Source organism: Ranitomeya variabilis, chromosome 1 (assembly GCF_051348905.1).
Source record: "Ranitomeya variabilis isolate aRanVar5 chromosome 1, aRanVar5.hap1, whole genome shotgun sequence".
Lineage (NCBI taxonomy): Eukaryota > Metazoa > Chordata > Amphibia > Anura > Dendrobatidae > Ranitomeya > Ranitomeya variabilis.
In genome coordinates, this window is record NC_135232.1 from 648,667,000 (window position 1) to 648,692,582 (window position 25,583).

Consider the following 25,583-nt stretch of genomic DNA (forward strand, 5'->3'; position numbering starts at 1 on the left):
TTATTCAGATATAGAATAATCTTGAGTCTTTATCTAATCCTCCAGGGCATGTACTAACTTTTTCTAACCTCAGTCTGTAGAGTAGCGCAGCTTCGTCAAGTTCAAGGATGATCTTTACCGGCATGTCAGCGCTCTGATTCTGGTCCTTCTTTTCCTGCAGCTTGCTGTATTATGACACATATCCCCCCACACTTGCTATTTGTATCCTTTTGCATTTTCTGTATAAAATAATCATGTCCTCAATCACCCACAAAACCCTCCAGAACCTTTTTAAGAATCCTGGCTGTCTTATGTGAGGCTTTCCCTGGCAGTCTTATGTTAGGCTTTCCCTGTCGGTCTTATGTTAGGCTTTCCCTGTTGGTCTTATGTTAGGCTTTCCCTGTCGGTCTTATGTTAGGCTTTCCCTGGTGGTCTTATGTTAGGCTTTCCCTGTCGGTCTTATGTTAGGCTTTCCCTGTCGGTCTTATGCTAGGCTTTCCCTGTCGGTCTTATGCTAGGCTTTCCCTGTCGGTCTTATGCTAGGCTTTCCCTGTCGGTCTTATGTTAGGCTTTCCCTGTCGGTCTTATGCTAGGCTTTCCCTGGCGGTCTTATGTTAGGCTTTCCCTGTTGGTCTTATGTTAGGCTTTCCCTGGCGGTCTTATGTTAGGCTTTCCCTGGCGGTCTTATGTCAGACTTTCCCTGGCGGTCTTATGTTAGGCTTTCCCTGTCGGTCTTATGCTAGGCTTTCCCTGGCGGTCTTATGTTAGGCTTTCCCTGTTGGTCTTATGCTAGGCTTTCCCTGTCGGTCTTATGTTAGGCTTTCCCTGGCGGTCTTATGTTAGGCTTTCCCTGTCGGTCTTATTTTAGGCTTTCCCTGTCGGTCTTATGTTAGGCTTTCCCTGTCGGTCTTATGCTAGGCTTTCCCTGTCGGTCTTATGCTAGGCTTTCCCTGTCGGTCTTATGCTAGGCTTTCCCTGTCGGTCTTATGTTAGGCTTTCCCTGTCGGTCTTATGCTAGGCTTTCCCTGGCGGTCTTATGTTAGGCTTTCCCTGTTGGTCTTATGTTAAGCTTTCCCTGGCGGTCTTATGTTAGGCTTTCCCTGGCGGTCTTATGTCAGGCTTTCCCTGGCGGTCTTATGTTAGGCTTTCCCTGTCGGTCTTATGCTAGGCTTTCCCTGGCGGTCTTATGTTAGGCTTTCCCTGTTGGTCTTATGCTAGGCTTTCCCTGTTGGTCTTATGTTAGGCTTTCCCTGGCGGTCTTATGTTAGGCTTTCCCTGGCGGTCTTATGTTAGGCTTTCCCTGGCGGTCTTATGTTAGGCTTTCCCTGGCGGTCTTATGTTAGGCTTTCCCTGGCGGTCTTATGCTAGTCTTTCCCTGTTGGTCTTATGTTAGGCTTTCCCTGGCGGTCTTATGTTAGGCTTTCCCTGCCGGTCTTATGTTAGGCTTTCCCTGTTGGTCTTATGTTAGGCTTTCCCTGGCGGTTTTATATTAGGCTTTCCCTGGCGGTCTTATGTGAGGCTTTCCCTGGCGGTCTTATGTTAGGCTTTCCCTGGCGGTCTTATGTTAGGCTTTCCCTGGCGGTCTTATGTTAGGCTTTCCCTGTCGGTCTTATTTTAGGCTTTCCCTGTCGGTCTTATGTTAGGCTTTCCCTGTCGGTCTTATGCTAGGCTTTCCCTGTCGGTCTTATGCTAGGCTTTCCCTGTCGGTCTTATGCTAGGCTTTCCCTGTCGGTCTTATGTTAGGCTTTCCCTGTCGGTCTTATGCTAGGCTTTCCCTGGCGGTCTTATGTTAGGCTTTCCCTGTTGGTCTTATGTTAGGCTTTCCCTGGCAGTCTTATGTTAGGCTTTCCCTGGCGGTCTTATGTCAGGCTTTCCCTAGCGGTCTTATGTCAGGCTTTCCTTGACGGTCTTATGTTAGGCTTTCCCTGGCTGTCTTATGTGAGGCTTTCCCTGCCGGTCTTATGTTAGGCTTTCCCTGTTGGTCTTATGTTAGGCTTTCCCTGGCTGTCTTATGTTAGGCTTTCCCTGGCGGTCTTATGTTAGGCTTTCCCTGGTGGTCTTATGTTAGGCTTTCCCTGGCTGTCTTATGTGAGGCTTTCCCTGCCAGTCTTATGTTAGGCTTTTCCTGTCGGTCTTATGTTAGGCTTTCCCTGGCGGTCTTATGTTAGGCTTTCCCTGGCGGTCTTATGCTAGGCTTTCCCTGTCGGTCTTATGTTAGGCTTTCCCTGTCGGTCTTATGTTAGGCTTTCCCTGTCGGTCTTATGCTAGGCTTTCCCTGGCGGTCTTATGCTAGGCTTTCCCTGTCGGTCTTATGTTAGGCTTTCCCTGTCGGTCTTATGCTAGGCTTTCCCTGTCGGTCTTATGCTAGGCTTTCCCTGTCGGTCTTATGCTAGGCTTTCCCTGTCGGTCTTATGTTAGGCTTTCCCTGTCGGTCTTATGCTAGGCTTTCCCTGGCGGTCTTATGTTAGGCTTTCCCTGTTGGTCTTATGTTAAGCTTTCCCTGGCGGTCTTATGTTAGGCTTTCCCTGGCGGTCTTATGTCAGGCTTTCCCTGGCGGTCTTATGTTAGGCTTTCCCTGTCGGTCTTATGCTAGGCTTTCCCTGGCGGTCTTATGTTAGGCTTTCCCTGTTGGTCTTATGCTAGGCTTTCCCTGTTGGTCTTATGTTAGGCTTTCCCTGGCGGTCTTATGTTAGGCTTTCCCTGGCGGTCTTATGTTAGGCTTTCCCTGGCGGTCTTATGTTAGGCTTTCCCTGGCGGTCTTATGTTAGGCTTTCCCTGGCGGTCTTATGCTAGTCTTTCCCTGTTGGTCTTATGTTAGGCTTTCCCTGGCGGTCTTATGTTAGGCTTTCCCTGCCGGTCTTATGTTAGGCTTTCCCTGTTGGTCTTATGTTAGGCTTTCCCTGGCGGTTTTATATTAGGCTTTCCCTGGCGGTCTTATGTGAGGCTTTCCCTGGCGGTCTTATGTTAGGCTTTCCCTGGCGGTCTTATGTTAGGCTTTCCCTGGCGGTCTTATGTTAGGCTTTCCCTGTCGGTCTTATTTTAGGCTTTCCCTGTCGGTCTTATGTTAGGCTTTCCCTGTCGGTCTTATGCTAGGCTTTCCCTGTCGGTCTTATGCTAGGCTTTCCCTGTCGGTCTTATGCTAGGCTTTCCCTGTCGGTCTTATGTTAGGCTTTCCCTGTCGGTCTTATGCTAGGCTTTCCCTGGCGGTCTTATGTTAGGCTTTCCCTGTTGGTCTTATGTTAGGCTTTCCCTGGCAGTCTTATGTTAGGCTTTCCCTGGCGGTCTTATGTCAGGCTTTCCCTAGCGGTCTTATGTCAGGCTTTCCTTGACGGTCTTATGTTAGGCTTTCCCTGGCTGTCTTATGTGAGGCTTTCCCTGCCGGTCTTATGTTAGGCTTTCCCTGTTGGTCTTATGTTAGGCTTTCCCTGGCTGTCTTATGTTAGGCTTTCCCTGGCGGTCTTATGTTAGGCTTTCCCTGGTGGTCTTATGTTAGGCTTTCCCTGGCTGTCTTATGTGAGGCTTTCCCTGCCAGTCTTATGTTAGGCTTTTCCTGTCGGTCTTATGTTAGGCTTTCCCTGGCGGTCTTATGTTAGGCTTTCCCTGGCGGTCTTATGCTAGGCTTTCCCTGTCGGTCTTATGTTAGGCTTTCCCTGTCGGTCTTATGCTAGGCTTTCCCTGGTGGTCTTATGTTAGGCTTTCCCTGTCGGTCTTATGCTAGGCTTTCCCTGGCGGTCTTATGCTAGGCTTTCCCTGTCGGTCTTATGCTAGGCTTTCCCTGTCGGTCTTATGTTAGGCTTTCCCTGTCGGTCTTATGCTAGGCTTTCCCTGGCGGTCTTATGTTAGGCTTTCCCTGTTGGTTTTATGTTAGGCTTTCCCTGGTGGTCTTATGTTAGGCTTTCCCTCTTGGTTTTATGTTAGGCTTTCCCTGGCGGTCTTATGTTAGGCTTTCCCTGTTGGTTTTATGTTAGGCTTTCCCTGGCGGTCTTATGTTAGGCTTTCCCTATTGGTTTTATGTTAGGCTTTCCCTGGTGGTCTTATGTTAGGCTTTCCCTGGCTGTCTTATGTGAGGCTTTCCCTGCCAGTCTTATGTTAGGCTTTCCCTGTTGGTCTTATGTTAGGCTTTCCCTGGCGGTCTTATGCTAGGCTTTCCCTGTCGGTCTTATGCTAGGCTTTCCCTGTCGGTCTTATGCTAGGCTTTCCCTGTCGGTCTTATGTTAGGCTTTCCCTGTCGGTCTTATGCTAGGCTTTCCCTGGCGGTCTTATGTTAGGCTTTCCCTGTTGGTCTTATGTTAAGCTTTCCCTGGCGGTCTTATGTTAGGCTTTCCCTGGCGGTCTTATGTCAGGCTTTCCCTGGCGGTCTTATGTTAGGCTTTCCCTGTCGGTCTTATGCTAGGCTTTCCCTGGCGGTCTTATGTTAGGCTTTCCTTGTTGGTCTTATGCTAGGCTTTCCCTGTTGGTCTTATGTTAGGCTTTCCCTGGCGGTCTTATGTTAGGCTTTCCCTGGCGGTCTTATGTTAGGCTTTCCCTGGCGGTCTTATGTTAGGCTTTCCCTGGCGGTCTTATGTTAGGCTTTCCCTGGCGGTCTTATGCTAGTCTTTCCCTGTTGGTCTTATGTTAGGCTTTCCCTGGCGGTCTTATGTTAGGCTTTCCCTGCCGGTCTTATGTTAGGCTTTCCCTGTTGGTCTTATGTTAGGCTTTCCCTGGCGGTTTTATATTAGGCTTTCCCTGGCGGTCTTATGTGAGGCTTTCCCTGGCGGTCTTATGTTAGGCTTTCCCTGGCGGTCTTATGTTAGGCTTTCCCTGGCGGTCTTATGTTAGGCTTTCCCTGTCGGTCTTATTTTAGGCTTTCCCTGTCGGTCTTATGTTAGGCTTTCCCTGTCGGTCTTATGCTAGGCTTTCCCTGTCGGTCTTATGCTAGGCTTTCCCTGTTGGTCTTATGCTAGGCTTTCCCTGTCGGTCTTATGTTAGGCTTTCCCTGTCGGTCTTATGCTAGGCTTTCCCTGGCGGTCTTATGTTAGGCTTTCCCTGTTGGTCTTATGTTAGGCTTTCCCTGGCGGTCTTATGTTAGGCTTTCCCTGGCGGTCTTATGTCAGGCTTTCCCTAGCGGTCTTATGTCAGGCTTTCCTTGACGGTCTTATGTTAGGCTTTCCCTGGCTGTCTTATGTGAGGCTTTCCCTGCCGGTCTTATGTTAGGCTTTCCCTGTTGGTCTTATGTTAGGCTTTCCCTGGCTGTCTTATGTTAGGCTTTCCCTGGCGGTCTTATGTTAGGCTTTCCCTGGTGGTCTTATGTTAGGCTTTCCCTGGCTGTCTTATGTGAGGCTTTCCCTGCCAGTCTTATGTTAGGCTTTTCCTGTCGGTCTTATGTTAGGCTTTCCCTGGCGGTCTTATGTTAGGCTTTCCCTGGCGGTCTTATGCTAGGCTTTCCCTGTCGGTCTTATGTTAGGCTTTCCCTGTCGGTCTTATGCTAGGGCTTTCCCTGGTGGTCTTATGTTAGGCTTTCCCTGTCGGTCTTATGCTAGGCTTTCCCTGGCGGTCTTATGCTAGGCTTTCCCTGTCGGTCTTATGCTAGGCTTTCCCTGTCGGTCTTATGTTAGGCTTTCCCTGTCGGTCTTATGCTAGGCTTTCCCTGGCGGTCTTATGTTAGGCTTTCCCTGTTGGTTTTATGTTAGGCTTTCCCTGGTGGTCTTATGTTAGGCTTTCCCTCTTGGTTTTATGTTAGGCTTTCCCTGGCGGTCTTATGTTAGGCTTTCCCTGTTGGTTTTATGTTAGGCTTTCCCTGGCGGTCTTATGTTAGGCTTTCCCTATTGGTTTTATGTTAGGCTTTCCCTGGTGGTCTTATGTTAGGCTTTCCCTGGCTGTCTTATGTGAGGCTTTCCCTGCCAGTCTTATGTTAGGCTTTCCCTGTTGGTCTTATGTTAGGCTTTCCCTGGCGGTCTTATGTTAGGCTTTCCCTGGCGGTCTTATGTTAGGCTTTCCCTGGCGGTCTTATGTCAGGCTTTCCCTAGCGGTCTTATGTCAGGCTTTCCCTGACGGTCTTATGTCAGGCTTTCCCTGGCGGTCTTATGTTAGGCTTTCCCTGGCGGTCTTATCTTAGGCTTTCCCTGGCTGTCTTATGTTAGGCTTTCCATGAAGAACTGCACCTACGGTATTGATCCCTTGTTATTTTGCAGAGGATGTTATTATGTTAAATATCATCACTATTCCGTGAATAATCTGCTCGAGCATCACAAGCTTTTTCTTTTTTTTTAATCTATGCTGTCTAGAGAAAGAGGAGACATCTGGCTCCCAGTCTGAGCCATTGTCTGCCATAGTAGGATGCTCTGTACCTGCAAATACAATTATGTGATAAATAGAAATACAGCAGTTTTTAGAACTGATAGAATATGAGATTTGTCTCACACGCCGCTCTACTAAGCAGATTACTCCTCTTAGGCCTTCATACTAATAGGCGATGACATAAAGCTGGCCTTCATCGTGGCACCGCAGTGCAGCCATCTTGCCTTGCAGCCTGTTTCTACAGCTGCCCTCTTGTTCCAGGTGTTTTTTCATGGCATAAGGCTTCCTATATGTCGGTGTGATCTAGAAATCTTAATGCACTGCCGAAGTCGTGTTTCAGGTGTCACTTTTGCTGAATGTCTATTCCGACCATTGTGGTAGGAACTGTGTCGTCAGTGGGATACCTTACACTGAACTTTCCTGGAGTTTACATCTAAAGCTAAAATACAGTGCTGGCATCTCTCAGTAAGGCTGGGTTCACATTACGTTAGTGGCGTCCGTTAGACGGACTACGTTACACAGCGGCATAACGCGGTGTAACGTAGTCTGTTTAACGCCGCCATTGACTCCAATGTCGGACGCATCACTAGCGCCCGCCCACAATGGGTGTGCGCTAGGGATGTGCCGTCATTGAGTGATGGACCCTGGGACGCGGGCTGCAGCGTTTCCAGGTCCGTCACTGCTAGCGCAGATAGAGCATCTACTAGCTCTATCTGCGCTAGCGCGCTGACATTCCGGCACTTGCGTTTACAGCAGCCCGTTACCGTATGTGTTGAATGGGCTGTTGTAAACGTAATGTGAACCTAGCCTAAGGCGACAACTCCACGGAGATATGCAGTGTGAGACTACAAGCAGCGCATTCCATATCTGCACTGTTATTTAATAAATTATGGAGAGAGAAAATTGTGATTTTCAATAATTTAAAAAATAAACACTTTTGCAACACTCATCATTCCTTATTTATTTGCCACCGTTATTTTCTGCGTTTGGCGACCGCTGTAAATGTCTTTAAAGGGAATTTATCACTGGGTTTTTGCTATCTAATCTGAGAGCCGTACCATGAAGGGGCAGAGACCAGGACTCCAGCAATGTGTCCCTTGCTGTGCTGCTTGCTGTCAGTTTGATAAAATCACAGTTTTCTCTGCTGTAGATCTAGCAGAGCTCAAATGCTAAGCTAATATAACCCCGCCCACACCGCTGATTGGCTGCTTTATGTCTACCCTTTTTATTGGGGTGGTGGAGGCGGGGTTACACAGAGCAGTTGACTAGGAGCCACAAGGCAGCTAGTCCTATAGTGATAATCTCCTGCTGACAAAACACTGATTTTATTGAAACAGCAACAAACAGCCCAGTGAGTGATACATCGCTGGAGTTAGGGTTTCTGTCCCTACATTATGCTGCTCCCAGATTGCATAATAAAAAGCTGCTAATAGATTCCCTTTAAAGTCACAGTACTTAACTTGTTTTCACTGGACAATCCCTCTATCACCTATCCACACGATAAGCAAGTTATAACCTATCAATGGGGGTCCGACTGCTGGGACCTGCACCGATTAGTAGAAGGGGGTATTTTTTATCCCCGGTTACAAAATCGTGAGGAAGTGCACATCTAGCCACCACTCTATTAATTGTCTGGGCTGCTGTGAAAAGCTGAGCACAGCACTGGGCAGACCTTTAGGAAATGAATGGTGCAGCCATCAAGCATGCGCACTACCGCTCTATTCTAACTGGAATAAAAGTGCCCCCTTCTGATGATCGTTGCAGGTCTAAGTGGTCAAACACGTACTGATCAACAAGCTATCACCTATCATTCTCACCGGACACCTCATTTAGGGGAGGGTAAATTTCCTTTATTGTTAATAATTTAGTAATCACTTCAGGCAGCTCACCTCAGACCGTAATTTTCACAAGAAAGTAATTTTATATACTAATGTCAAAGTCATGGAATACAAAGACAGACCATGTCAGCCAGACGGAGAGCACTTTTTGGCAGTCCACTACACTTAAATAAAAACTTTGTTAAATAGGCCCAGGATGGTACATAAGTAAAAAGAAAAAAACTCATAGTCCCCTACTGGAGCAACACGACTCCTTCATTCAGCTATGGAACTTTCTGCTCCAAATTTTCTTTTCCAGTAGGAAGGATGTCAAGTGGCTGACTGACTGGCTATAGCCTTGACATTCTTCCCGTTTTTTTCTAGCTCCAATAACATTTAAAGGCTGCAGCTAATCAGCGGCAATTGATTGGTTGCAGCAGTCATATGATGCCCCCCTTCCACACCAGAAAAGGAAGCCATAAGCCTGCTGGAGAAAGCTGGCAGCAGAGCAGAGGAGCGACACCAATCTGGTAGGGAATTAATGGTGTGGATGTTTTTTTACTGTTGCACCACTTGGGCCAATTGATAAAATAGAGAGTTTAAAAGAGTTCTTCACTATCTTTAATTAATGGATTGCCAGTACCTAGGGCAAGACAAGCATGCTCGGACTGGCCCATAGGTTAACAGGGGAATCCCCCGGTGGGCCCCTGTGCACATCTGAGCCCCGAACCCCACTGTATGGGCAGTACTTGGCATAACTCACTGGATTCACTCTGTACAGAAAAAAAGCAGCATCTCATCATTCATTAACCAAACTACCCAGTGTATTATTATATAGAGATATAGGTAAATTAGTAAAAGAGGGTAGTGATATATTTTTATGCCGGTGAAAAGTGGGCCCCCAAAGTCATTGTTACTGGTGGGCCCTTAGCACCCCAGTCCAACACTAAAGACAAGTATCTCAGGAGAGCAGCGGGAATAAAATAAGAGCACAAACCCACAATTTTTGACCTTCTGACAGGTCCTCTTTAGTGCATCTCTGTCCTTGCTAATCATTGGATGTCCACAGAGGCAGGGCTGCCACCAAATATTTCAGGGCCCCATACTGGCAACATTTTCGTGTCCCCTTGAGACTCCACCCCAGCTCTGCCTCCACCCTTCGAACCTTCCACAGTCCCACCGCCCACTCTTGGAAAAACTCCACTTCGGCACCACATCCTCACCAATCACACATTAACCATTCCCATCAAACACCGCATCACATACAAAGACAACAGCTTTTGTTTTGGCCAAAATATTTTTTTAAGCTGCTGGTCGGGCCCTACTTTACTCTAGCTTATTAAAAATTTCTTAAAATATCCAATACTCTTTTTCGGTATATTTTTATTTATTTACATATAATGTGCCGCAGGGGCCCAGGCCGCTCCAGCAGCTTAGGAATAGCGAATGGATGGCAATGTCTGTCAGACACAGCCGGGTCCCTCTGCTGCATACAAACAATGTAAGTAGCTGTGGCTGTGAGTGACTGGTTCCCTGGAGCTTTATAAATTAGCCTGGGCCTCAGCGTGCCACGTAGTCTGACCTGCCGCTTTTACGGTGGCTTGGCTGTGCTGCATCAGCACAGGTTACACAGCGTGTCTCACCCAGTCCGGGACCCCCTTCTTTGCTTCTGCTCACCGGGCCCCATACACCAGTAATGGCAGTAATGCCCTGATGGTGGCTCTGCACAGAGGGCCCATTCTAAGATGTCCATATCAAAGAATAGTTTCCTTTTCTGTACGCGTTATAAAAATGCATTGGATCCATCATTTGACCGAGACCAATAAGTCTTGATTGCCGTCATTGACTTGCAAAAGTGTCCATTGTTGACTTGCAATTTCCATAGTTTTGACAGCAAGAATCATGGTGCATACAGCAAATCTGACAGATTTGCCTATGGAGGCTCTGAACGCAGATGTGAACAGATCCTTAGAGAAAATTCCTATCTTTTTATTATATTGTGTGTAGCTGTCGTAGCTTTGGTCTACAGCCAAGGTGGGGTACAGCCATGGTGTAGCTTGTTAATTAGTCTAGCCACAAGTGAAAGCTGGAGGCCGGCATTTGACAAGGAACTTAAAAAGCAGAAGCTGATTTTCGCAAGTGTTAAAAAGCTGTGATGTTATAATATTTAATACAAATCTAGTGCATACCGATTATCACCACAGGCCGAGGTGTAAATTATAAATAGGCAGAAAAAAAATCCATTGTTATATGAATATATAATTATATAGGTCTTAGCAGAACTACAGATTTATTATAGCGCCATTCACAATCTGATCATCTCATATTTCCTTTAGATGGACATTTGCATCATCACGGTAAGTTCTCACACAGTGGGTTTGTTGCAGAAAGCTCATAGCTAAAAATCCATTCCGTACATTCCAATGTTCTTTTGTAGCATGTGCATGGATTTCTGCAAGTCCACTTTCGATGAATGGGACAGTCACAAAAATCGCTAATAAATTTGCCACAAAATCTAAAGCTGGTGTGGGGGCAGATAACGGAATATGGAAAAGTATTTCTAGATAATATTCCACAACCACAATCCATAAATTTAGCATCTGATTTGAAAGACAAAATGTGTTCATTTTACCCAGCACTTAATGCTTAGACACAGCGGAGACTGAAAGAGTTTGGCTATCAAAGTATAACCAGAACTGTTAGGAACAGGAGAATCATGGGTGTTGGTCATACCACCTGAGTGCTGTTTATCTGCAGCTGTCACCATACAGAGGTTTTTATAAAACATTGTAGGCTCACTTGCACCCACTATACATCTGCAAACAGAATCAGCCTAAGCTGTCAAAAAGGAACCATCATGTTTGAACCTCATTTGCCTTCATTTGCGTAGAGCACAGGTAAACATTCACCTCCGATGGATTAATGCTGAGATTCTTTGTAAACTTAATAAGGGCTATTGAATGGAAGCCACTGAAGCCATCTTGGCTAGTAAGATATGCTAAAAAGGGCATATTGCATAATTCATCATTTGTCCCACTGGTAGGAAGACTGGTGGCTCATTTTAAGTAGTTTTTCCCATAATCGGAATTTATTATTAATCCACAGATAATTAATAATTGTGTGATTGCCTCAGCCCTACAGCAGGGACCCCATTGATCACTGGAATGAGGATCAGGTGGCGAGGAGGAGTTGGAATTATAGTAGCGGTTGAGCAAATAGAAGCAGCGGTTGAGCAAATAGGAGCAGCGGTTGAGCAAATAGGAGCAGCGGTTGAGCAAATAGGAGCAGCAGTTGAGCAAATAGGAGCAGCGGTTGAGCAAATAGGAGCAGCGGTTGAGCAAATAGGAGCAGCGGTTGAGCAAATAGGAGCAGCAGTTGAGCAAATAGGAGCAGCGGTTGAGCAAATAGGAGCAGCGGTTGAGCAAATAGGAGCAGCGGTTGAGCAAATAGGAGCAGCGGTTGAGCAAATAGGAGCAGCAGTTGAGCAAATAAGAGCAGCGGTTGAGCAAATAGGAGCAGCGGTTGAGCAAATAGGAGCAGCGGTTGAGCAAATAGGAGCAGCGGTTGAGCAAATAGGAGCAGCGGTTGAGCAAATAGGAGCAGCGGTTGAGCAAATAGGAGCAGCGGTTGAACAAATAGGAGCAGCGGTTGAGCGAATTGGAGCAGCGGTTGAGCGAATAGGAGCAGCGGTTGACAAATAGAAGCAGCGGTTGAGCAAATAGGAGCAGCGGTTGGGCAAACAGAAGCAGCTGTTGAGCAAATAGAAGCAACGGTTGAGCGATTTGGAGAACCGGTTGAGCGATTTGGAGAACCGGTTGAGCAAATAGGAGCAGTGGTTGAGCGACTGGAAGCAGCGGTTGAGCAACTAGATGCAGCCGTTGAGCGAATTGAAGCAGTATTTGTGCAAATATGAGCAGCGGTTGAGCGAATAGGAACAGCGGTTGAGCAACTAGAAGCAGTGGTTGAGCATGCATCTTGACACTACCCATTGTTTATAGAAATACTAGAAATTGCCAAGCTCCACTGTAATCCCTAAAGAATACTGAAAACCTTTTTAATGGGTGTGCAGACTATCTTCTGAAAACAGATGCTTTTTGATTATATTCATATAATGTTGAATTGATAAAAAATTTTGGTAGTATGACGTAGCCACCTTGCAGGACATACAGATGGTAAATCCTGACAGGGCACACCTGTGAAGTGAAAACCATTCCTGGTGACTACCTCTTGAAGTTCATCAAGAGAATGCCAAGAGTATGCAAAACAGTCATTAAAGCAAAAGGTGACTACTTTGAAGAACCTAGAATATAAGACATAATTTCAGTTGTTTCACACTTTTTTGTTAAAGGGAACCTGTCACCTGAATTTGGCGGGACTGGTTTGCAAACCGGTCCCGCCAAATTCAGGTGACAGGTTCCCTTTAAGTATATAATTCCACATGTGTTAATTCATACTTTTGATGCCTTCAGTATGAATATACAATTTTCATAGTCATGAAAAATCTTTAAATGAGGTGTGTCCAAACTTTTGGTCTGTACTGTATATATACTTATACTATATATACGTGTGTGTGTGTGTGTGTGTTTGTGTGTGTGTGTATATATATATGTATATATATATATATATATATATATATATATATATACATATATATACAGTACAGACCAAAAGTTTGGACACACCTTGTCATTTAAAGATTTTTCCGTATTTTCATGACTATGAAAATTGTAAATTCACACTGAAGGCATCAAAACTATGAATTAACACATGTGGAATTATACACTTAACAAAAAAGTGTGAAACAGCTGAAAATATGTCTTCTTTTCTAGGTTCTTCAAAGTAGCCACCTTTTGCTTTGATGACTGCTTTGCACACTCTTGGCATTCTCTTGATGAGCTTCAAGAGGTAGTCACCGGAAATGGTTTTCACTTCACAGGTGTGCCCTGTCAGGTTTAATAAGTGAGATTTCTTGCCTTATAAATGGGGTTGGGACCATCAGTTGTGTTGAGCAGAAGTCTGGTGGATACACAGCTGATAGTCCTTCTGAATAGACTGTTAGAATTTGTATTATGGCAAGAAAAAAGCAGCAAAGTAAAGAAAAATGAGTGGCCATCATTATTTTAAGAAATGAAGGTCAGTCAGTCCAAAAAATTGGGAAAACTTTGAAAGTGTCCCCAAGTGCAGTTGCAAAAGCCATCAAGCGCTACAAAGAACCTGGCTCACATGAGGACCGCCCCAGGAAAGGAAGAGCAAGAGTCACCTCTGCTTCTGAGGATAAGTTTATCCGAGTCACCAGCCTCAGAAATCGCAGGTTAACAGCAGCTCAGATTAGAGACCAGGTCAATGCCACACAGAGTTCTAGCAGAAGACACATCTCTACAACAACTGTTAAGAGAAGACTTTGTCCAGCAGGCCTTCAGGGTAAAATAGCTGCTAGGAAACCACTGCTAAGGACAGGCAACAAGCAAAAGAGACTTGTTTGGGCTAAAGAACACAAGGAATGGACAATAGACCAGTGGAAATCTGTGCTTTGGCTGATGAGTCCAAATTTGATATCTTTGGTTCCAACCACCGTGTCTTTGTGCGGTGCAGAAAAGGTGAACGGATGACTCTACATGCCTGGTTTCCACCGTGAAGCATGTAGGAGGAAGTGTGATGGTGTGGGGGTGCTTTGCTGGTGACACTGTTGGGGATTTATTCAAAATTGAAGGCATACTGAACCAGCATGGCTACCACAGCATCTTGCAGCGGCATGCTATTCCATCCGGTTTGCGTTTAGTTGGACCATCATTTATTTTTCAACAGGACAGTGACCCCAAACACACCTCCAGGCTGCGTAAGGGTAATATGACCAAGAAGGAGAGTGATGGGGTGCTACGCCAGATGACCTGATGGTTTGGGGTGAGCTGGACCGCAGAGTGAAGGCAAAAGGGCCAACAAGTGCTAAGCATCTCTGGGAACTCCTTCAAGATTGTTGGAAGACCATTTCTGGTGACTACCTCTTGAAGCACATCAAGAAAATGCCAAGAGTGTGCAAAGCATTCATCAAAGCAAAAGGTGGCTACTTTGAAGAACCTAGAATATAAGACATATTTTCAGTTGTTTCACACTTTTTTGTTAAGTATATAATTCCACATGTGTTAATTCATAGTTTTGATGCCTTCAGTGTGAATGTACAATTTTCATAGTCATGAAAATACAGAAAAATCTTTAAATGAGAAGGTGTGTCCAAACTTTTGGTCTGTACTGTATATATATACAGCACAGACCAAAAGTTTGAACACACCTCATTTAAAGAGTTTTCTGTATTTTCATGACTATGAAACTATGAAAATTGTACATTCACACTGAAGGCATCAAAACTATGAATTAACACATGTGGAATTATATACTTAACAAAAAAATGTGAAACAACTGAAAATATGTCTTATATTCTAGGTTCTTCAAAGTAGCCACCTTTTGCTTTAATGACTGCTTTGCACACTCTTGGCATTCTGTTGATGAGCTTCAAGAGGTAGTCACCAGGAATGGTTTTTACTTCACAGGTGTGCCCTGTCAGGTGTAATAAGTGGGATTTCTTGCCTTATAAATGGGGTTGGGACCATCAGTTGAGTTAGGCAGAAGTCTGGTGGATACACAGCTGATAATCCTACTGAATAGGCTGTTAAAATTTGCATTATGGCAAGAAAAAAGCAGCTAAGTAAAGTAAAAACGAGTGGCCATCATTGCTTTAAGAAATGAAGGTCAGTCAGTCCCAAAAATTGGGCAAACTTTGAAAGTGTCCCCAAGTGCAGTGGCAAAAACCATCAAGCACTACAAAAAAACTGGCTCACATGAGGACCGCCCCAGGAAAGGAAGACCAAGAATAACCTCTGCTTCTGAGGATGTTTATCCGAGTCACCAGCCTCAGAAATCACAGGTTAACAGCAGCTCAGATTAGAGACCAGGTCAATGTCACACAGAGTTCTAGCAGCAGACACATCTCTACAACAACTGTTAAGAGTAGACTGTTATGGTTCTCAATGGCAAGAGAACATAGCCCAGCATACATAGGAACTAGCTCTTGGAAGGATGGAAACTTAAACTGACCATGAACTAAACCTGCCGCACAACTAACAGTAGCCGGGTAGCGTAGCCTGCGTTTTATCCCTAGACGCCCAGCGCCGGCCGGAGGACTAACTAATCCTGGCAGAGGAAAATATAGTCCTGGCTCACCTCTAGAGAAATTTCCCCGAAAGGCAGACAGAGGCCCCCACATATATTGGCGGTGATTTAAGATGAAAATGACAAACGTAGTATGAAAATAGGTTTAGCAAAATCGAGGTCCGCTTACTAGATAGCAGGAAGACAGAAAGGGTACTTTCATGGTCAGCTGAAAACCCTATCAATACACCATCCTGAAATTACTTTAAGACTCCAGTATTAACTCATAACATCAGAGTGGCAATTTCAGATCACAAGAGCTTTCCAGACACAGAAACGAAACTGCAGCTGTGAACTGGAACAAAATGCAAAAAACAAACAAGGACAAAAGTCCGACTTAGCTGGAAGTTGTCTGGTAGCAGGAACATGCACAGAAAGGCTTCTGATTACAATGTTGACCGGCATGGAAGTGACAGAGGAGCAAGGTTAAATAGCGACTCCCACATCCTGATGGGAACAGGTGAACAGAGGGGATGATGCACACAAGTTCAATTCCACCAGTGGCCACCGGGGGAGCCCAAAATCCAATTTCACAACAGTACCCCCCCCTCAAGGAGGGGGCACCGAACCCTCACCAGAACCACCAGGGCGATCAGGATGAGCCCTATGAAAGGCACGGACCAGATCGGAGGCATGAACATCAGAGGCAGTCACCCAAGAATTATCCTCCTGACCGTATCCCTTCCATTTGACCAGATACTGGAGTTTCCGTCTGGAAACACGGGAGTCCAAGATTTTTTCCACAACGTACTCCAACTCGCCCTCAACCAACACCGGAGCAGGAGGCTCAACGGAAGGCACAACCGGTACCTCATACCTGCGCAACAATGACCGATGAAAAACATTATGAATAGAAAAAGATGCAGGGAGGTCCAAACGGAAGGACACAGGGTTAAGAATCTCCAATATCTTGTACGGGCCGATGAACCGAGGCTTAAACTTAGGAGAAGAAACCCTCATAGGGACAAAACGAGAAGACAACCACACCAAGTCCCCGACACAAAGCCGAGGACCAACCCGACGCCGGCGGTTGGCAAAAAGCTGAGTCTTCTCCTGGGACAACTTCAAATTGTCCACCACCTGCCCCCAAATCTGATGCAACCTCTCCACCACAGCATCCACTCCAGGACAATCCGAAGATTCCACCTGACCGGAGGAAAATCGAGGATGAAACCCCGAATTACAGAAAAAAGGAGACACCAAGGTGGCAGAGCTGGCCCGATTATTGAGGGCAAACTCCGCTAAAGGCAAAAAAGCAACCCAATCATCCTGATCTGCAGACACAAAACACCTCAAATATGTCTCCAAAGTCTGATTTGTCCGCTCGGTCTGGCCATTAGTCTGAGGATGGAAAGCAGACGAGAAAGACAAATCTATGCCCATCCTAGCACAGAATGCCCGCCAAAATCTAGACACGAATTGGGTTCCTCTGTCAGAAACGATATTCTCCGGAATACCATGCAAACGAACCACATTTTGAAAAAACAGAGGAACCAACTCGGAAGAAGAAGGCAACTTAGGCAGGGGAACCAAATGGACCATCTTAGAGAAACGGTCACACACCACCCAGATGACAGACATCTTCTGAGAAACAGGAAGATCCGAAATAAAATCCATCGAGATGTGCGTCCAAGGCCTCTTCGGGATAGGCAAGGGCAACAACAATCCACTAGCCCGAGAACAACAAGGCTTGGCCCGAGCACAAACGTCACAAGACTGCACAAAGCCTCGTACATCTCGTGACAGGGAAGGCCACCAGAAGGACCTTGCCACCAAATCCCTGGTACCAAAGATTCCAGGATGACCTGCCAACGCAGAAGAATGAACCTCAGAAATGACTTTACTGGTCCAATCATCAGGAACAAACAGTCTACCAGGTGGGCAACGATCAGGTCTATCCGCCTGAAAATCCTGCAAGGCCCGCCGCAGGTCTGGAGAAACGGCAGACAATATCACTCCATCCTTAAGGATACCTGTAGGTTCAGAATTACCAGGGGAGTCAGGCTCAAAACTCCTAGAAAGGGCATCCGCCTTAACATTCTTAGAACCCGGTAGGTATGACACTACAAAATTAAACCGAGAGAAAAACAACGACCAGCGCGCCTGTCTAGGATTCAGGCGTCTGGCGGACTCAAGATAAATTAAATTTTTGTGGTCGGTCAATACCACCACCTGATGTCTAGCCCCCTCAAGCCAATGACGCCACTCCTCAAAAGCCCACTTCATGGCCAAAAGCTCTCGATTCCCAATATCATAATTCCGCTCGGCGGGCGAAAATTTACGAGAAAAAAAAGCACAAGGTTTCATCACGGAGCAGTCGGAACTTCTTTGCGACAAAACCGCCCCAGCTCCGATTTCAGAAGCGTCGACCTCAACCTGAAAAGGAAGAGCAACATCAGGCTGACGCAACACAGGGGCGGAAGAAAAGCGGCGCTTAAGCTCCCGAAAGGCCTCCACAGCAGCAGGGGACCAATCAGCAACATCAGCACCCTTCTTAGTCAAATCAGTCAATGGTTTAACAACATCAGAAAAACCAGCAATAAATCGACGATAAAAGTTAGCAAAGCCCAAAAATTTCTGAAGACTCTTAAGAGAAGAGGGTTGCGTCCAATCACAAATAGCCCGAACCTTGACAGGATCCATCTCGATGGAAGAGGGGGAAAAAATGTATCCCAAGAAGGAAATCTTTTGAACCCCAAAAACGCACTTAGAACCCTTCACACACAAGGAATTAGACCGCAAAACCTGAAAAACCCTCCTGACCTGCTGGACATGAGAGTCCCAGTCATCCGAAAAAATCAGAATATCATCCAGATACACGATCATAAATTTATCCAAATAATCACGGAAAATGTCAGGCATAAAGGACTGAAAGACTGAAGGGGCATTTGAAAGGCCAAAAGGCATCACCAAATACTCAAAGTGGCCCTCGGGCGTATTAAATGCGGTTTTCCACTCATCCCCCTGCTTAATTCGCACCAAATTATACGCCCCACGGAGATCTATCTTAGAGAACCACTTGGCCCCCTTTATGCGAGCAAACAAATCAGTCAGCAGTGGCAACGGATATTGATATTTAACCGTGATTTTATTCAAAAGCCGATAATCAATACACGGCCTCAAAGAGCCATCTTTCTTAGACACAAAGAAAAAACCGGCTCCTAAGGGAGATGACGAAGGACGAATATGTCCCTTTTCCAAGGACTCCTTTATATATTCTCGCATAGCAGCATGTTCAGGCACAGACAGATTAAATAAACGACCCTTAGGGTATTTACTACCCGGAATCAAATCTATGGCACAATCGCACTCCCGGTGCGGAGGTAATGAACCAAGCTTAGGTTCTTCAAAAACGTCACGATAGTCAGACAAGAATTCAGGAATCTCAGAGGGAATAGATGACGAAATGGAAACCAAAGGTACGTCCCCATGCATCCCCCTACATCCCCAGCTTAACACAGACATAGCGTTCCAGTCGAGGACTGGGTTATGAGATTGCAGCCATGGCAATCCAAGCACCAACACATCATGTAGATTATACAGCACAAGAAAGCGAATAATCTCCTGATGATCCGGATTAATTCGCATAGTTACTTGTGTCCAGTATTGTGGTTTATTACTAGCCAATGGGGTGGAGTCAATCCCCTTCAGAGGTATAGGAGTTTCAAGAGGCTCTAAATCATACCCACAGCGTTTGGCAAAGGACCAATCCATAAGACTCAAAGCGGCGCCAGAGTCGACATAGGCATCCGCGGTAATAGATGATAAAGAACAAATCAGGGTCACAGATAGAATAAACTTAGACTGAAAAGTGCCAATTGAAACTGACTTATCAAGCTTCTTAGTACGCTTAGAGCATGCTGATATAACATGAGTTGAATCACCACAATAAAAGCACAACCCATTTTTTCGTCTAAAATTCTGCCGTTCGCTTCTGGACAGAATTCTATCACATTGCATATTCTCTGGCGTCTTCTCAGTAGACACCGCCAAATGGTGCACAGGTTTGCGCTCCCGCAGACGTCTATCGATCTGGATAGCCATTGTCATGGACTCATTCAGACCCGCAGGCACAGGGAACCCCACCATAACATCCTTAACGGCATCAGAGAGACCCTCTCTGAAATTCGCCGCCAGGGCGCACTCATTCCACTGAGTAAGCACAGACCATTTACGGAATTTTTGGCAGTATATTTCAACTTCATCTTGCCCCTGAGATAGGGACATCAAGGCTTTTTCCGCCTGAAGCTCTAAATGAGGTTCCTCATAAAGCAACCCCAAGGCCAGAAAAAACGCATCCACATTGAGCAACGCAGGATCCCCTGGAGCCAATGCAAAAGCCCAATCTTGAGGGTCGCCCCGGAGCAAGGAAATCACAATCCTGACCTGCTGAGCAGGATCTCCAGCAGAGCGAGATTTCAGGGACAAAAACAACTTGCAATTATTTTTGAAATTTTGAAAGCAAGATCTATTCCCCGAGAAAAATTCAGGCAAAGGAATTCTAGGTTCAGATACAGGAACATGAACAACAAAATCTTGTAAATTTTGAACTTTCGTGGTGAGATTATTCAAACCTGCAGCTAAACTCTGAATATCCATTTTAAACAGGTGAACACAGAGCCATTCCAGGATTAGAAGGAGAGAGAGAGAGGAAGGCTGCAATATAGGCAGACTTGCAAGTGATTCAATTGAAAGCACACTCAGAACTGAAGGAAAAAGAAAAAAAAAAAAAAAAAAAAATTTTCAGCAGACTTCTTTTTTCTCTCCTTTCTCTGCCAATTAATTTAACCCTTTGTGGGCCGGTCAAACTGTTATGGTTCTCAATGGCAAGAGAACATAGCCCAGCATACATAGGAACTAGCTCTTGGAAGGATGGAAACTTAAACTGACCATGAACTAAACCTGCCGCACAACTAACAGTAGCCGGGTAGCGTAGCCTGCGTTTTATCCCTAGACGCCCAGCGCCGGCCGGAGGACTAACTAATCCTGGCAGAGGAAAATATAGTCCTGGCTCACCTCTAGAGAAATTTCCCCGAAAGGCAGACAGAGGCCCCCACATATATTGGCGGTGATTTAAGATGAAAATGACAAACGTAGTATGAAAATAGGTTTAGCAAAATCGAGGTCCGCTTACTAGATAGCAGGAAGACAGAAAGGGTACTTTCATGGTCAGCTGAAAACCCTATCAATACACCATCCTGAAATTACTTTAAGACTCCAGTATTAACTCATAACATCAGAGTGGCAATTTCAGATCACAAGAGCTTTCCAGACACAGAAACGAAACTGCAGCTGTGAACTGGAACAAAATGCAAAAAACAAACAAGGACAAAAGTCCGACTTAGCTGGAAGTTGTCTGGTAGCAGGAACATGCACAGAAAGGCTTCTGATTACAATGTTGACCGGCATGGAAGTGACAGAGGAGCAAGGTTAAATAGCGACTCCCACATCCTGATGGGAACAGGTGAACAGAGGGGATGATGCACACAAGTTCAATTCCACCAGTGGCCACCGGGGGAGCCCAAAATCCAATTTCACAACAGTAGACTTTGTGCAGCAGGCCTTCATGGTAAAATAGCTGCTAGGAAACCACTGCTAAGGACAGGCAACAAGCAGAACAGACTTGTTTGGCTAAAGAACACAAGGAATGGACATTAGACCAGTTGAAATCTGTGCTTTGGCTGATGAGTCCAAATTTGAGATCTTTGGTTCCAACCACCGTGTCTTTGTGCGACGCAGAAAAGGTGAACGGATGGACTCTACATGCCTGGTTCCCACCAAGAAGCATGGAAGAAGAGGTGTGATGGTGTGGGGGTGCTTTGCTGGTGACACTGTTGGGGATTTATTTAAAATTGAAGACATACTGAACCAGCATAGCTACCACAGCATCTTGTAGCAACATGCTATTCCATCCGGTTTGCGTTTAGTTGGACCATCATTTATATTTCAACAGGACAATGACCCCAAGCACACCTCCAGGTTGTGTAATGGCTATTTGACCAAGAAGGAGAGTGATGGGATGCTACACCAGATTACATGGCCTCCACAGTCACCAGACCTGAACCCAATCGAGATGGTTTGGGGTGAGCTGGACCGCAGAGTGAAGGCAAAAGGGCCAACAAATGCTAAGCATCTCTGGGAGCTCCTTCAAGATTGTTGGAAGACCATTACCGATGAATACCTCTTGAAGCTCATCAAGAGAACGCCAAGAGTATGCAAAGCAGTAATCAAAGCAAAAGGTGGCTACTTTGAAGACCCTAGAATAAAAGACATATTTTCAGTTGTTTCACACTTTTTTGTTAAGTATATAATTCCTCATGTGTTAATTCATAGTTTTGATGCCTTCAGTGTGAATGTACAATTTTCTTAGTCATGAAAATACAGAAAAATCTTTAAATGAGAATTTGTGTCCAACCTTTTGGTCTGTACTGTATATATACTAGATGGTGGCCCAATTCTAACATATCGGGTATTCTAGAATATGTAGGCAGTATATAGCACAGGCTACATACTATATTGCACAGTGACGTAGTATATAACACAACCGACGTAGTATATAATAGAGCTACGTAGTATGTAACACAGTGTACATAGTATATAGCAGAGCTACGTAGTATATAACACAGCCACATAGTATATAACATAGCCACGTAGTGTATTGCACAGCTACGTAGTGTATTGCACAGGCACGTAGTATATAGCAGAGCCACGTAGTATATAACATAGCCACATAGTATATTGTAGAGCCACGTCGTATATTGCACAGCTACGTAGTATATTGCACAGCTATGTAGTATATTGGCCAGCGACGTAGTATATAGCAGAGCCACGTAGTATATAACATAGCCATGTAGTATATTGTAGAGGCACGTAGTATATTGCATCGCTACGTAGTATATTGCACAGCCACGTAGTATATAACAGAGCTACGTAGTATATTGCACAGTCAACGTAGTATATAACAGAACCGATACAGCCACATAGTATATTGCACAGCTACGTAGTATATAACACAGAGCACGTAGTATATTGCACAGCCACGTAGTAAATTGGACAGTCACGTTGTATATTGCCCAGCTACATAGTATATAGCACAGAGATGTAGTATATAACAGAGCCCACGCAGTATGTAACACCGCCCACGTAGTATATAGCAATGTGGGCACTATATGCGTGGTTAAAAAATACTTAAAATAAAAAATAAACAATTCACCTTCCGAAGGCCCCTTGAAGTCCTGGCGCCTGTGTGCGGTGCATGTGGCTTCTTCCAGTCCCAGGGTTGGTATGAGCGCAGGACCTGTGATGACGTCGCGGTCACATGACCGTGATGTCATGGCAGGTCCTTCTCGCATAGCTTCCTTGGCACCGGAACCTGCCGCTTGCACTGCCGGGGACAGCGCGCCACGTCGGAAGGTGAGAATAACCTTTTTTTATTATTATTATTATTATTATTTGTAACATTAGATCTTTTTACTATTGATGCTGCTTGTGGTGGTTGTGGCATCATTTCATTACAAGACGTTACTATACTTCTGTTGTTAGAATTGGATTATTGGTGGACATAAAACCCTTGGCATCCTCTCTAAAGACACCATACGGGAGATGTATGAAAAAAAATGATGATGAATCAGTGCCCACATTAAACAATCAGATTCTAGCTCTCATTTTTCAGAAGCATTCTTTATCACTTCTTCCCCAATATGTAGTAACAAGAATGTGACAAAGTGTTTTTTGGGTAGGAGAATGTAACCCAGGAAGGCATATATATCAACATGGTCTCCAAAACTTTTACACTCGTCTCAAGCTTGCCAAAGACCAACCTTTAACATTACTAGTCAAGGATTATTGCGGCTGCCTGCTTTTTACCCCTTCTCCCTTTGCTTGCCCTCACTTTACCTCACCATCCTTACATTTTATGTTTGTTCTTTTGCATTGACATTAGATCTCATTTTAATTTTTTGTTTCTCTTTTATTTTTTTATCTGTCTCAAAAGCTTTACTGTTGAATCAAGGTAAGCGTTTTTATTTCTGACCTTTCAGGTCTTTTAACTAATACGTTTCTTTTATCTTAGCATTTTCATAAATAATATATGGTGTAATGGGAAACTTTACAATATAATTTTGTGGGTGCCGATCTTATGTTTAGCTACCAAGTTTACCAGCTTGACCAATTGGAGATTAAAATATGGGTGAGTTATTTGGCCCCTACTATGTTTTGCTCATGTTAGGAAAGCTGAAAAGCTATTCAAGGTTACGATGCCATGTTTAGGGATGAAAAAAAGTTGTACTGGTAAATGTCTAAACATGTTACAAGCTACAACAAATAGTGTCTGGTTTCCACAAAATGTGTGGACAAGGGCTTATTCAGACATCCGTACTACTGAAGTGAAACTGAGTGATCAGTACTGAATTCAAGAATATGGCAGATTTAAATATCCCTCTCATGGATCACCTAACACCGCTGAGGTAACACCCAATCTCCACCCTCTGCCCAGAGAGACAGAGAAAGGTGCGAGGAGGATAGAGAGAAAGGAACCTCCCACCACATACCTGAACCAGGAGACACAGCGTCCTATGTCTCCAGGCAACAGCAGAATAGCGTCAGTGCTGGGAAGGATTGCGTCCTGCCTCCCAACCACACCATTACCTGATGCTGGTCCCCTGGAATGGAGTATACGGTCACAGCGGGGCCCTACCCCTCAAAGGTGACATCCCACATCCAGCAACCAAAGACCTGCGTGAGGCAACCCACTAGGGAGCCGAAATATGCCCGGAAGCACGAAGGGTATGCTTGCACTTCCTGACAATCTGCTGCTAGTCCATCCCATAGCAGAGGTCCTGAGTGGGTGACTTTCCATATGACATCTATATATGCTCTCTGTAAAAGGGCTTATGCCGACATCCGTGCAACACAGTCGGAGCATGGACTGGCCGCTGGTCTTCTGACCCAAGTTTGACACCCCCATAGAAATACATGAAGCTGTCCTGCTCAGGTCGATAGATCTGCGGTCAGCCTGTGCATTGCGGTCCATTCTTGGACCGTGTTGCACAGATGTCTGCATGAGCCTTAAGGAAGTGTTGAGATGAGACAAGCCCTTTAAGTATAAAACACTGTAATTTGTCATTATCCGGAAAATGCAATTGCTTAGGGTAGATCTCTTGAAGCAAATACACAGTAACATGTTCCAGCTGATGCATTTACAGCTTTGGTTAATCATTTTAGCATTACGCTCAACTGCCAAATGAAAAAGAAATTCTAAATCCTGAATGCAAAGCGTACGTACATTGACTGGGTTGTAGAATTTCAGATCAAATTTCCTTGGCCAGAGTTGCTGCCAATTAATGCCTTATTTTCTCCTAGGACATGTGCAGTATTTACTTGTGACATGTGGGTCCTATTTAGATCAGTAACCGGGTGCGTCAAGCATGAACAAGGAGAGACATTTATCTGACTGTGCAATAATTAATTGAAATTGTTATACCGCAGTTTTATAGCGGATGATGGAGCATTCTGGAACGAGACGTCTATAGACAGATAGTGACAAATGACGTGTAGGATGAGTGGGTCTGACAGCCGCAGCACTGGGGGGTCCTCAGAATATACCGTAATATGCTTAGGATTCTCAAACACTAGATTACCATGTCTCTTATTTACCGCTCTCGTTTGTGGACTCACATTCAGGTATTGTAAGTTGTAATTCTGAAACATGATGTCATCTTCAGAATAGCCTCCCTGACATGTGATGGTTATCCCCAAATTGCAGGCAAATTCTTATTCCCATTCATTAAATTTCTAGAGCTGTCAACAGAATATAGATTCCCTTACACCAGATGTAGTCTAATAGTCATCATAATAAAAAGAAGGTTAATGAAATATCCTTGAAGAGGTGAGTAGGGATGCCATCCCAGTGATGGAAGGAACACATCTCTGATTTGCACCTTCTGCCTTCACATTACAGCGGTCACCATCTCAAAACTGGCCAGTTGTTGCTCTTCTTTTATTCACTCTGATCCCCTGAGTATGGTGGTTTATTTTCTTAAAATGCGCTATATAGTTCCAGAGGTATAGGCTTTTTTTTAGTTATGTGATCTTTGCAAAGAAGGTGTGGCTCACAGGATAATTATGCAGAGAAGCCTGAAGTCACTCCCCCAAGGAGTCCCTTGAGCCACTCCTCCGTGGTAAACGCCATAAAAAGTACTGCTAAATAAAAAGGCCAATATCTCTGGAACCGTATGACAGATTTTAAGAAAATAAAAAATTAGAATACTCAGTGGAGCAGCGGGAATAAAATAAGATACAAAAGTGGAC

At 45.0% G+C, this 25,583-nt stretch overlaps 1 protein-coding gene across 6 annotated transcripts in view; it reads left to right on the plus strand.

Moving 5' to 3' along the window:
* Positions 1 to 25,583, plus strand: part of SLC8A3 (solute carrier family 8 member A3) — a 403,213-nt gene that overhangs the window by 341,683 nt on the left and 35,947 nt on the right. For 3 of the 6 annotated variants that reach the window (XM_077262313.1, XM_077262323.1, XM_077262333.1), the window contains 2 exons: positions 10,409 to 10,429; positions 23,269 to 23,286. The exons of 1 other annotated variant lie outside the window; for it this stretch is intronic. In XM_077262313.1, the coding sequence (XP_077118428.1) occupies positions 10,409 to 10,429; positions 23,269 to 23,286 (39 nt within the window). The remainder of the gene's footprint in view (positions 1 to 10,408; positions 10,430 to 23,268; positions 23,287 to 25,583) is intronic. 2 more of the 6 variants (XM_077262339.1, XM_077262346.1) reach the window with 1 other exon arrangement.